We start from the raw sequence: 13,693 nt of genomic DNA on the forward strand, positions 1-13,693 counted from the left end.
TACTGCGTCTCCCACTGTTAATCCTTTGTGTTTCCATAGGTTGATGAAAAGACAGTAGGGGAGCCTGGTTGGCTTTATGGTAGTTTTCAAGGAAACTTTGGCTGGTTTCCATGCAACTATGTAGAAAAGATATCATCGAGTGAAAAAGCCGTGTCTCCCAAGAAGGCCTTACTCCCCCCTACAGTGTCTGTACCTGCTACCTCAACTCCCTCTGAGTAAGTTGGTTTTTGTTTGTTTTGATGTATTAATTTTCTTTCTTCTGAGTAAGTTTGGAACCAACAGTGGAGTTTATACAGCTCTGCAAATAGACAGATACCCAGTAAGTGCTGTGTCACCCTGCTCCATAGTCGTGTTGTTATCTGCAGTGGGCACTGCAGGAGTCTAAATAGTTCTGTAGACCTAATCAAAGTGTTACATTTGCAGATCACTTTCCTCAGATCAGCCAGCATCAGTGACTGATTATCAAAATGTGTCTTTTTCAAACCTAACTGTTACTACATCATGGCAGAAAAAGTCAGCGTTTACTCGCACTGTGTCGCCTGGATCAGTATCACCTATTCACGGACAGGTACAGGTCTTTCATTTTTATGTGCTTTCTTCTTTGATTCTGCTCCTCCTGATTCAAATAAAATAAAATGAAGATTTTGTCCACAGTCATCATTCACTCACCTAACCACAGTCTTGAAGCATCCTGTTTCTCTTTCTATTGATTTGTGATTTAAAATACAAGAAATTATAACAATTCATTCTCTTGTTATCAAGTTACTAGCAGTTAAAGTTTCTAAACTCAAAATATCATTTTCATATTTCATACAAATTAAGAATTTGTAGCATAAGAAGAAATTTCAACTTGAGGGTTTTGTTTGTTAGTGTGTTTGTTTATGCTTTTAAAAAGTCATTTGCCTAGGAATGGTGTTACATGACTTTAGCCTCTGATTTAGGTGTAACCATTGCAAACATTACTACATTAATGTTATTAATAGGTAACCTCAGACTTAATCACAATAGAGTCCTCTGAATTTCACCTTCAGTCTGTTTATTATATGATCATAGGTTCCAGACATTTTATTATATATGAGAAGCTTAAGAGGGGAAAAAATTCTCTGCAATTAAGAATTCATGTTCTAATGGAGACAGACATGAATAAATAACTTCAAGGTAGGAGAAGTATTAAAGATTTCCACAGTCTTGACAGGTATACAGAAGAAAGCCATTTCATTCGATCTGCAGGAATTGGACCAGGCCTCACACAGGGAAAGTCACTTTGACAGTCAGCAGGATCTCAACAGAGACAGAAAACTATTCTGTGAAAGAACAATTTGGGGCAAGTCACTCCAATTTGATTATAGTGTAACTGGAGTGCAGTATTCAGGGCAAAGTTGGTAGACTTAAAGGGGTACAGGAATCAACATGAAATGGTCAATCCATTGGGTATGGAGAAAGAGAAAAAGTCAGAATGAAAAGCACTTCTTCGGGGTCATTCACTTCAGTAGCTGAAGGAATGGTGATACCGTGCTGGAGAGGCAGTGTGAGAAGAGTAGGTTTGCTGGGCTCTAAAAATGATGATGTTTTAAACAGGCGACTTAGCTATCTGTGTTGAGACAACCCAGTAGGCCACTGGATTTACAAGTCTGGAGCTGAAGGGTAACAATATTAGCTACACCGACGAACAGACTTGAGAAAACATAAGCAAAAATAACATTATTTGGGAAATCACGTGCAAAAGAAGGGGAAGGGTTAGACCGAATGGGAGCTATCATCCACCAGAGAGTGTGTCTGCAGGTGCTTCAGGGAAGTCAGCACTGTTCAGAGATAAAGGGAAATAAGTGTCTGGAAGAGGCTTTTGGCTTTGATGTTACCAGTGACCTTGTCAAGAAGAGGTTCAGTTGCATGATAGGTACAGACCTAAATTAGAATGACTGAGGGGTGAAATTGGAAAGCCAGTTTTAGATTGTTCCTTTTTTAAGGAAGTTAAAAGTATGAAGTGGAGAGATTGACAATGGAAGAGAGGGACTTCATGATGTAACCGAGTATTTTTAGAAAGTGGGGGGTCAGAGCAGACTTAGAGCACACGCAAAGATGTTAGCCTGATCAGCAGAACAGAACCACTCCTTCCTCTGAGAGAGGAGGGGAGAAAGAATGAGTAAGAGTAGGAAGAAATCAGGAGACAGAAAGCAGAAGAGTGGCAGGAAGCTGAGCAGCCCACATCCCTGCACTCTGGAGCGCACCAACCCGAGAGTGGAGAGACACACTGGGAAATGGAGGGAAGAAGGGTCTGTGCTGGCTCTGCCTTGTCCTTCGCTCTGTGCTGTGTGCTGGGTGGATTTATGAATGCATTCCCGAGTAGCCTCCATATCCTTGATACTTAATACCGAGATGTTTCTTTAAACAGGAGGTTTTCAGTCTTTAATTTAGCAGAAGGCGATTCGATGGTTGTCATCCATAATTGCAGGTTGGTCAGCAGATTAAAGTTAAGTCACCATTGATAATCAGTTACCACCACACCGAACAGGTTTGTTGTTTGAGCATAAGCATAAGCATATGATGGATTAGTAAACAGAAATCAAGTACAACTGTCCTTTTTGAAAATGCTGTGGTTTTATGTTCACAGGGACAGGTTGTAGAAAACCTAAAAGCTCAGGCCCTTTGTTCCTGGACTGCAAAGAAAGATAACCACTTGAACTTCTCAAAGCATGATATTATTACTATCTTGGAGCAGCAAGAAAATTGGTGGTTTGGCGAGGTGCATGGAGGAAGAGGATGGTTTCCAAAATCTTATGTCAAAATCATACCTGGGAGTGAAGCGACAAAGCGGGAAGAGTAAGCATTCATGTGTTTACCGGAAGCGTGAATGTTGGCATTCTCAGTCATGACTTTGCTGTGCCAAGAAATTAAAACTTTGTGCTTGACTTTGAATATCAGAAGAGTAATTCTTAGGGTGAAAAAGACATTCAGATGCTAGCCACCAGCTTTAGGATCTTATTCTAGTTATTTCAGATTCCTGAAGTTTTCAGTGCTTAGGTCTTTGCTTTCTTTGTGTCATCAGGTCAGAGACGTTACCCTTCGCTTCTCTTGGCTGTGAATCATCAGTGTTTAAATGCATCTTCACGGAGGCCTTCCCCTTGCCAGTGTGGGGCATCTGGGGGGGGCCTCCAGGGTCTTCAGGCACCACCTGCCTTACTACTTACAACACAGTGTTGTAGTTTTTGGCTTTCTTACCCATGCCCCATTATGTAGTACGCACATAAGAGCAGGACCCAACTTTTTTTTTTTTTTAAAGATTTACTTATTTTTGCGTACAGAACTGGGGTACAGGCCAGACATGCAGGGGCGGAGAGAGGATTCATCAGAGACAGAGTGGGGAGCAGAACATGCAGATTGGCAAAGCACACTGCTGAGGGGAGCAGCGGGCGGGTCAGGAGAGGTCTGCCACGCCATGTGGTCACTTCCGGGGCAGGCGAGGATCGAACTCATGCGGAAGAGGCTTTAGCTTCTTAGTGCTGTGCTTTAACCCGCTGCACCACCAGGGAGGGCCCCAACTTTTTTTTTAAGTTGATTGATTTCTACTTTTTCCATGTCTAGTGTAATCTTCATGCATACTCTCTACGCAGTCACTTAACTCAGTGAGAGGAGCTAATAAAGAATGGACAATCAGGTGGTGAACTTTCAAATGAACAAAAAGCAATTAATTCTCCTTTTATTTCCCAGTATGCAGAGGAGTCTGGTCATCAAACATCTTTCATACAAAGAAATTACATGTTCTACTGTAGCAATGAATAACTATCTCCCATGTTTTATATGGAAGTAGACCTAAATGTAAAAGCAGTCTGATTTAATGAAAAGGGATTGGTCTTTGGAAGTCAAGTTCTTTTTTGCCCAGGCAGTTATGTAATAACCTGCTTGACCTTCAGTTTTCTAATTGATTGAATGAAAAGAATAAATTAAATAATCTTTAAAAATCCCTTCTGAAAATCCCTTCTTAAAAATCCCTGCTGAAATACTGTGTGTCAATTTTAGTTCAAATGCACAAACTTACTTTTCAGAGTGACACTGAATTTTAGACTTAGAAGTATGGAATAACAGTAGTATCAACAGTACCATTCGCTGACAGATACATGGCTAAACCCGTTCAGCTGTGGCTGTGAGTTGTGCTGAGATTCCACTGTCTCCCTGAAAACTCACTCACAGACCCTGGGGACCCCTGGTGCATCCTGCAGATGTCTACTTCTTAAAGCAGCAATCTTCCAGATGTTTCAAACCTGTTTCCTGAGTTAGATTAGAAATTACAGGTCTGCCTCTTCTGAAATATAAAAGATCACTCTGTGTGTGTGTGTGTGTTTGGAAATGTAGTGTGTTCTAAACAAGTACTAAATTTATCTACTGCCGTGTTTTTCCTTGTACCAAGCCTAGCCCAATATTTGTTCCACCTAGTTACTGCTCATTTACCAGTCTAGTCGTGTTTTTTAGGTTTTTTTTGGAAAGGCATTTGAAAGCCATAAATGTTCAATTACTTTAATATACTGAACAATTTAGAAGTTTATAATGGATCCACCAGAATTTCAGTTATGAGATTTCCAGCCTGTGCACTGAGACCCGAGTTAGATTACTTTTAGGAACCTCTCCTGATGGCCTAGTGTGGCTGCATGCATCATCAACTTTCTTGTTTTTTGCTTGCTAATGTCTTTTTAGTTTGTTTCATTACTATTTTTTTATCTGTTTATTTGGCAGACCAGAAAGTTTGTATGCAGCTATAAATAAGAAGCCTACCTCCGCAGCCTATGCAGTTGGAGAAGGTAAGCTTTGGACAATTTGTAAATTAGGTGGGAGTTAATTTATCTAGCTTCCTACAGTTGTTATTCTCCCTGCTTCTATCTTTCTCTTTTGTTGTTAAAGTGAAGTTAGGTAAACCTGCCTTTCTTAAATATTGAGGCTATTTGAAAAAATATGGCTAAAAACAGGTGGCACTTTATTAAAAGGTAAGCACAATAAAATTTCAGCCTTCGACTGCCATAGTAAACGAGATCATAAATGAGGAGCTGTGGGGTAGCATGAAGCTTTTATTTTCCTGTTATGTATCTAGATTACAGATGGCTAGAAGGTAAGCGATTTCAGTACATTTAGTTTACAAATTGTATTGTAATTACCATATAGCATATAAGTCATCAAATATGAAGTGAAATGAAGATGCAATATCCTAAATACCTCAGACATTTTTCTACAATCTGTGGGTTGATTCATTAGTAATTTTGAATTTGTGCTAAAAAATGAAAGACTGTCTACTCTCATTTATTCATGTTGATTAAAAGTGTCAGTTTAATGGCAAATTGAAGTTTATTTTTTATCTACTCTGTTAGGGACTCTGCTGGAAAAAGAACGACTAAAACATAGTCTTCAGGACTCATGGTAGAATGGGGATGGAAGGCATAAGTGATGATAAATTCTAGGAGTGAACAAAAACTTACTTTTGAGCAGGATCTGGGTGCCAACAGAGGTGGCAGTGTTGTCATTGCGGGCAGAGGGAAGGGGCAGATGGGCGTGGAAGCCTCACCTGTGTACCTGCTAAGGGTCCAGGCACTTGGTTCTCAGAGAGCCGGGAACAGTATGTGTGAGAGAATTGAGTGCAGTGAAAGGAGCCCGACAAAGCAGTGAGGAGTGTTTTGGAAAGACCTGACTTGCCACATACCTGAAATCACAGTCCAGTGGTTCCGCTTAATAAGCGAGCGTGAGTCACTCTGGGGACACAGAGAGTGTGTAGGCGCAGGTGGTGTTCCTAGCCATCTCCAGTTTATGGTATGAGGACAAAGCTCCAGCGATAAATATGAATCAAAGTAGAAAAGAAAGAAAAGGACTTATGGAAGGAAAAGGACTGGTCTTTACTGTTTATTTTAATGGGAATGACAGGAACAGAAACCAAAGCCAGAATAAAACCAGAGACGTTTCCCTGGAGGTGCCAGCACGCACCGTCTCCTTTGCAGGTGCTGTGGGCGGGGTGGGGCGTCACGAGAGAACTTACCCTCCAGCACCGATGTCCGCTGGATATTGGGCGTTCCCAAAGTGCGAAGGTAAAAGAATTAAGGAGAAAAAAAACTCGGACTAAAATATATTTTGTAAATGGCCAGAAAAACTTCATATCATGACTTATAGCTACAGAGATACTGGCATCTACTTGTGGTTCTGGGTTATTCTCCATGATGTGAGGATGGCAGTACCATTGGGAAAAGAAGCACCATGGTGAAGCTTTATGTAAAATTCAGAATCTTTCTTCTAAGCAATTATTAAATATTTGCATCATTGATTTTTTCCCCTCCCTTCAGATACTAGTTTCCTTTGAGTCACAAGTTCTTTTGCTGTGAACTTGCTCAAAATCCTAGAGGTGAACATTTTTTTTTTTTACTTCCGTAACCTGACAACCAAAATTAGTTTTTTTTGCTTTGTTATCTACAGAGTATATTGCACTTTATCCATATTCAAGTGTAGAGCCTGGAGATCTAACATTTGCTGAGGGTGAAGAGATACTGGTGACCCAGAAAGATGGAGAATGGTGGACAGGAAGCATTGGAGATAGAACAGGGATTTTTCCATCAAATTATGTGAAACCAAAAGATCAAGAGGTAAGAGTTCTTTTGATACAGAAACTAACTTCCAGACCCTCCCTGGTGGCTCAGCAGGTTGGAGCGCTGCACTGCGAAGCTAAGCCAAGCTGAGGCCGCTTCAGTGCGAGCTCAACGCTGGCCCCGGCGGTGACCCACACGGCGCTGCAGACCGCTCCTGACCTCCCACCGGCCCCTCGGCCGCGTACTGTGTCAATCTGCCTGTCCTGCCCCCCACTCTGTTTGTGGTGAGTCCTCTCGCAGCTCCTGGACCTCTCGCCTGTACCCCATTTCTGTATACATAAATAAATCTTAAAATCTTTCAAAAAAAAAGAAAAAAGGAAGCAAACCATTCCATTCTCACTGCCCAAGACTCATGTTTGAAACACTTGTGTGGCATGACAGACTACTTTGGTTTCAAGGAAAAACCACCGGAGGTGGCTCCAGTGAAACAGTTTATTGTTGGGGTTCAGTTAGCTATACGGGAAACAGGACCTCATGGAGTTTTCAGAACAAGAATCAAGGTCACTAGGATCGGGAGCGGCTCCCCACAGGGAGGCTCGGGCGCGCGGCAGGGGCATCTGCGGCTCTCATGCAGCCCCCAGCTGCCGCTGTTTTCATTCACGCTGAATGGGGTAGTGCAGCCCTTCCGGAACTTTCTGCTTTTGGGACCTGCTTAACCTTTTTAAAAAAAGTTACAGGGAATCCCAGATTTTTTTTTTTTTAATATATTGGCTATAGCCAGTGATATTTACCATATGAGACATTTATGTTTAGGAAATTTAATTCGTCTTAAAATAACAAAATTAAACCACTACTTGGTAACAAAAATAACTTGGTTTTTATGAGAAAACAATATATTTTCAAAAATAAGTTTAATATAAATATCAAAGGCAGCTAGATTCTCAGATGTTTCTATATTCAGTCTGTTGTGATTTTTGGGGGGGGGCTGAGCTAGATGAAGAAAAGTAAATGCACACAGATATGGGAGGAGATAAAGAAGTATTTCAATAACATTTTCGAATATTTGTGGATATTCTTTGATATTATATCAAAACCTGAGAAGTGTTAACCTCCCGAAGTTAGTTGCGGAATTTAAAGTGAATGCATTTCAATTTTGCATTGAAATTAAAGTTGTTTTTTGTACATTGGATGGATCTCCTACACACACATGAGGTGACATCATTTATTGCTTATTTGGAAAATATTGAATCACTGAATTACAAAAATATCTTCTTTACTAATACCTGTCATTATACAATATCAAAAACATATTTGTTAACATTGTCAGTGATCTCATAGAAAAGTCTTTAACTACTTTGAAACTGTCACACTCAAGGTGGTGGATACATGTTTTCCGAAATTAAAACTTTCCTTTGAAAGCCTGGAATTTTATCAGTGTCAGAAATCCTGTTCTCCTTGAAGCAGAGACTTATTTCAGTCATCTTTGAGAAGATGTCTGCTAAACCCTGTTTGAATAGCTTGTCATATAGCTGTTCTTTTTTTTCTTAAAGATTTATTTATGCTTACAGAAGTGGGGTACAAGCCAGAGGTGTGGGTGAGAGGACTCACCAGAGACAGAGTGGGGAGCATAACAGGCAGATGGACTGAAATACACAGCTGAGGGGAGCAGTTAGTGGGTCCGGAGAGGTCTGCCATGCCATGTGGGTCAGCTCCTTGGTGGGGGATTGAACTCATGCTGCAGTGGCTTCAGAGAGCTTCATAATGCAGTGCTTTAAACCATTGTGCCACCAGGGAGAATCCCCATGTAGCTGTTCTTTTAAATAAAAATCTTCCATGAAAATGTAACTTAGCCACATTTAATCACCAAGTGCTTTTCCTTGAGAACAGTCACACTGCAGTACGCAGCAGAAATGCTGCAGACGCTGATCTCTTAGCCACACCACACATTACCATGTGTCCTTGAAGATGGAGACATCTAGTGCATGTTGTACTGCTCAGTGAAGCACATCTGTGAAGCTGACTTTGCTCTCTTCACCGGAATCGCGTGCCGTGAAGAGTGCTGTGACTGCCAGAGTAACTCGTGCCACTGCGGGACTTGTGCCAAGCCATCAGCAGTTTCTTCATAAACGAGGCTCATCCTGGTAGCGTGGCAGCATGAAGACAGGGTCTCCCAGCCCCTGAAAGGGGCCGCAGTCGGCCCTGCCAATCCACAAGCCATTCATGGAGCCTCCAGGGTTGATTTCTGGCTTCCGCCACGAGAGGCTCTTTGTCTTTGATCTTGTACAAATCCCTTCACTTCTCTGTGCTCAGTTCTCCAAACTGGATGTAATCATATAATGTTATTATAAACATTAAATGTTTAAGTGAACATATGTAAATTCTCAGAGCAGTCCATTGCTCTTTACTGTGCCCAGTTCTGCATCAGTATTTTAAATACTGCTGTGTCCACTAAAAGGAAGAGTGTTTAGCCCCTTCCCTTTTCTTACTCTGATTCCAAAAGAGGAAACATGGCTTTATCCTTATTCTGTAAAATTAAGCAAGTATTTGTTGCTACCCAGGAGTTACTTATTTTTTGTTCTTAGGTCAGTTTTAGGGGGAGCATCACAAAAACAATGTTAGTGATATTGCTTCCTCTGAAGAGACTCACATGTGCAATAACATATCCAGAACACATGTGTTGTATGCGTGTGTATTGATGCTAACCCTTTTGATAAATGAGATATATTTGAATTAGATAATCACATTTAATATTCAGGAAAGATCCAGAAAACAAGCTAGTCCTGTTGGGTCAGTGGTTGCTAACAGCCACGTGAACATAGTGTATTATGAGATCATATCTCCCCAAAGCGCTGGCTTATTTGGTTAATATAAAAGCACTTATTTTTTTATAGCGTCTTTTTTTTTAAAGATTTATTTATTTGTGCATACAGAACTGGGGTACAGGCCAGAGGCTCAGGGGCAGCGAGAGGCTTCACCATAGACAGAGTGGGGGGCAGAACAGGCAGATCGACAAAGTACACTGCTGAGGGGAGCAGCGGGTGGGTCAGGAGAGGTCTGCCTCGCCATGTGGTCACCTCCGGGGCAGGTGGGGATCGAACTCAAGCGGAAGTGGCTTTAGCTTCTCAGTGCTGTGCTTTAACCCGCTGCGCCACCAAGGAGGGCCTAAAAGCACTCATTTTATGTTCATTTAAAGGAACAAAAATTCTGCAAATTAAAAATCTCTTAATTCCTGACAATCTTTATACTTTTTACATATGTTGGAAAATGATAAAACACTGTGTCTTTTTCCTTACAGAGTCTTGGGAGTGCAAACAAATTGGGAACATCAAACAAAAAACCTGGTATGTATAATAATGAAGCTGGAAGGTTTCTAAATTGATTATTATAGTTTTGAGTTCATAGTTTCTTGTTTCTTTTCTTTCCAGAGATTGCTCAGGTAACTTCAGCATATGTGGCTTCTGGTTCTGAACAACTTAGCCTTGCACCAGGGCAGTTAATACTAATTCTAAAGAAAAATACAAGTGGATGGTGGCAAGGGGAGTTACAGGTAATAACCTTTAAATATATTTATTAATTATGTTATACAAGGTAATGCATGTTTATTTAAAAAACTTAGAGCCCCTTTAATCTATCACTTAGAAATGATCAGCATTATATTTTAGTGGATTATGTTTCTATCTAAATATCTTCCCTGTTCATTTTTAGTACAGTTGAATTTTTGCCATAAGTAACACATATAAAGACATTGTTTTCCAATAACTCCTATTGTACTAAACCACAGGTTGCCTTAAGGAAAACCATAGTGTTGTCTTGCCTGGGGGAACCTTAGACTTGCAGTATGAAAGGCCTTCAGGAAAAAAACAGGATTCCGACAGTATACAAAGAGATACTGCCGGTTAAATTGTTCCCGCCATGGTCTTATGTTTTTGAACAACCAGTGAAAGGAAAGAAATTTCAGGCTTAAAATGAGCCTTTTTTTTAATGTCAGCAGACACAGTTTTTTGTTTTTTTAAAGATTTATTTATTTGTGCATATAGAACTGGGGTACAGGCCAGAGGTACAGGGTGGTGAGAAGATTCACCAGAGACAGAGTAGGGAGCAGAATAGGTGGATCAACGAAGTACACGGCTGAGGGGAGCAGCGGGCGGGTCAGAAGAGGTCTGTGGTACCATGTGGGTCACCTCTTGAGCGGTGCTTAAACTCGCACTGAAGCAGCTGCAGCTAGCTTGCAGTGCTGTGCTCTAACCCACTGCGCCACCAGGAAGGACCTAAATCCTTTTTTTCTTTCTTTCTTTTAATTGAGATATAATTGACCCACAACATTAGTTTCAGGATATAACATCCTAATTCAATGTATTTGTATATCAAATATATGTATATATATATTTCACCTATTTGAATTCCTTGCTTAACAGCCAGGGTTCTTCAAATGTTTAATTTCTTGACAATCGTTTTTAATCTATCTTTTCTATTCCTTTTGCTAATTTTACAGGCCAGAGGAAAAAAGCGACAGAAAGGATGGTTTCCTGCCAGCCACGTTAAACTTTTGGGTCCAAGCAGTGAAAGAACTGCACCTGCCTTTCATCCTGGTATGGAACTGGGTTAACTTGTGCTTCACATTACAGAAGGTCTGATAAAACTCAGAGTTTCTTAAAATAGCCAACTGAAGAAAATATTTTTTAAATGTGGCCTTTTTTTACCTGGACCTTAAAAAGTACTGTCCCACTGAGAAATTCCTTTCTAAAATGTTCATTGTGGAAACAGCTAATTGTTCAGCAATACATGAACCACTTCAACTCCTCGAAATTTTTTCAAGAGGAATTGTATTTCATCGTCATCCTTAAAGTGAAGCAGTTCCCTGGAATTTTGATGATAGTTGAAACGTTCTTTTTTTGTCCAGCAGGGAGTGGGGGAGGAGGAAGATGGGAGAGAGCAGCTGAGGGCAGACTTTGCCCATTTTTATACTTAGTTTTAGAGTAATTTAAATCCTAGGGAAATTTGTTAAGTAATAGTTTATTTTTACATCATTTTGTGCCTTTTTCCACCTCAGTTGTAATCCTCGTGGATTTCCCATCACCAAATCACCCATGTGCCATCACCATAGTCCAGTGCACAACCCCTCCCCCCATTTTTGATCCAGTTCTCCACTCCACCCCCCCAAATGTCTCTGATATATAGCTGTTCATTATTATTATTATCTTCACCACCCCCCCTTTATGCTTCTGCTATGAGTGAAACCATCTGTATTTTTCCTTTTCTTTCTGGCTTATTTCACTAAGCATGATCCCTTCCAGCTCCATCCATGTTACTGCAAAAGGCATGAGTTTATTTTTGACTGCTGAGTAATATTCCATTGTGTATATGTACCACATCTTTTTAATCCAGTCATCCACTTTTGGGCATTTGGTCTGTTTCCATGTCATTCCTATTGTAAATAAAGCAGCAGTAAACATGGGGGTGCAGGTGTCTTTCTGAATCAGAGTTTTTGTGTCTTCTGAGTAGATACCTAAATCCTGGGGAAATTTTAACGCCGCCCTTGGGGGCTAATTCGTCTAATGTGCCATGTCTCCCCTCTAGTGTGCCAGGTGATCGCTATGTACGACTATACGGCAAACAACGAGGACGAGCTCAACTTCTCCAAGGGACAACTCATTAACGTTTTGAACAAAGATGACCCTGACTGGTGGCAAGGAGAAGTCAGCGGGGTGACTGGCCTCTTTCCCTCAAACTACGTCAAGATGACGACGGACTCAGATCCGAGCCAGCAATGTGAGTAACGCCGGGCCGCTCGCTGCTCGCGCACAGCTTGGCGACGGCGCCGCGCTCGCGACGGGCTGGGGCGGGACTAACGGCAGAGCCCTTGGCACGAGCACGGCCGCGTTTCAAGCCAGAGTAGGCGAAAGAAAACTTCACAGGCCAAAAATGACAGTTTTTTCTGCCTACGGCTAGCATCCATTGGGGGGAAAGTTAACGTTCAGTTATGAAGCAGTGTCTGCCGCAGCCTCCCTTCACCACTGGCCGTTTTTGGCAACCGCTGTTATTTTCAGCTTAATAAAGAGTTCTAGTAACATCATCCAGGTTGGAAGAAAATTAGGGCCCTCCCTGGCGGCACAACGGGTCAGGACGCAGCACTGCAAGCTGGCCGCAGCCTCTTCGATCCCCGCCCCGGAGCTGACCCACATGGCCCGGCAGACCTCTCCTGCCTCCCCGCTGCTCCCCTCAGCGGTGTATTTTGTTGTTGATCTGCCTTTTCTACACCCCACTCTGTCTCTGGTGAATCCTCTCACTGCCCCTGCACCTCTGGCCTGCACCCTAGTTTTGTATGTATAAATAAATATTTAAAAAAAAAAAAAAGAAAATGAAAAGCCCACTTAAACTGTTTGTAAAACCCTCATAAAGTGATTTAAAAAAAAAAAAAAGATAAATGTACCTCATGTCACAAGAGATGATGACTCAAGATATGTGCCTATTTTTAGAGTCTGGGTCCAGATTTCAAAGTGTGTAATTTGGCATTACATAAAATTATCTCTTGATAGTTACCTAGTCTTCCTCATATTTGACAATTAAACATAGCATTAATAATAAATTTCAGACTCAACAGTACTTGGAACTAAATACTTTTTGCCTCTATAAAATGAATGTCACTTTTCTCAACCCTTGTGATATTTTTCCTATAAAAGACATGATCATTTGCATTTTTATCATACATGTGAAATTATCTAAAATAGACTTCATCTTAATTTAGTTGCTTAGGACATAGAATGACAGCCAAGCTGAGGTACACTTAGAATTTTTATACTATATAATTAATATTGAAATACATTCTACATTATTTCATCATTGTTTACAAAGATAGTTTTTATCTTGGGAGATAAAGTTTACTTTATGTTTTTTAATGATCTATGCATATAAATCTGGGGTATACTGCACCCCCATGTTTATTGCTGCTGTATTTACAATTGGAAAGACGTGAAAACAACACAAATGCCCGAAAGTGGATGACTGGATTAAAAAGATGTGGTGCATATACACAATGGAATATTACTCAGCAACCAAAAAAAAAATAAAAACATGCCTTTTTCAGCAACATGGATGGAGCTGGAAAAGATCATGCTTAGTGAGATAAGCCAGAAAGAAAA

The 13,693-nt window shown here is 40.9% G+C and overlaps 1 protein-coding gene across 4 annotated transcripts in view; it reads left to right on the forward strand.

Moving 5' to 3' along the window:
• ITSN2 (intersectin 2) overlaps positions 1-13,693 on the forward strand; it is an 87,982-nt gene that overhangs the window by 47,629 nt on the left and 26,660 nt on the right. For all 4 annotated transcript variants that reach the window (XM_012727441.1, XM_004686055.2, XM_012727442.1 and 1 more), the window contains 9 exons: positions 40-215; positions 424-568; positions 2,612-2,820; positions 4,729-4,793; positions 6,445-6,611; positions 9,850-9,895; positions 9,980-10,101; positions 11,047-11,143; positions 12,132-12,323. In XM_012727441.1, coding sequence (XP_012582895.1) covers positions 40-215; positions 424-568; positions 2,612-2,820; positions 4,729-4,793; positions 6,445-6,611; positions 9,850-9,895; positions 9,980-10,101; positions 11,047-11,143; positions 12,132-12,323 — 1,219 coding nt within the window. The remainder of the gene's footprint in view (positions 1-39; positions 216-423; positions 569-2,611; positions 2,821-4,728; positions 4,794-6,444; positions 6,612-9,849; positions 9,896-9,979; positions 10,102-11,046; positions 11,144-12,131; positions 12,324-13,693) is intronic.

Source organism: Condylura cristata, unplaced genomic scaffold (genome assembly GCF_000260355.1).
Source record: "Condylura cristata isolate star-nosed mole 26May11 unplaced genomic scaffold, ConCri1.0 scaffold00020, whole genome shotgun sequence".
NCBI classification, from domain to species: Eukaryota; Metazoa; Chordata; class Mammalia; order Eulipotyphla; family Talpidae; genus Condylura; species Condylura cristata.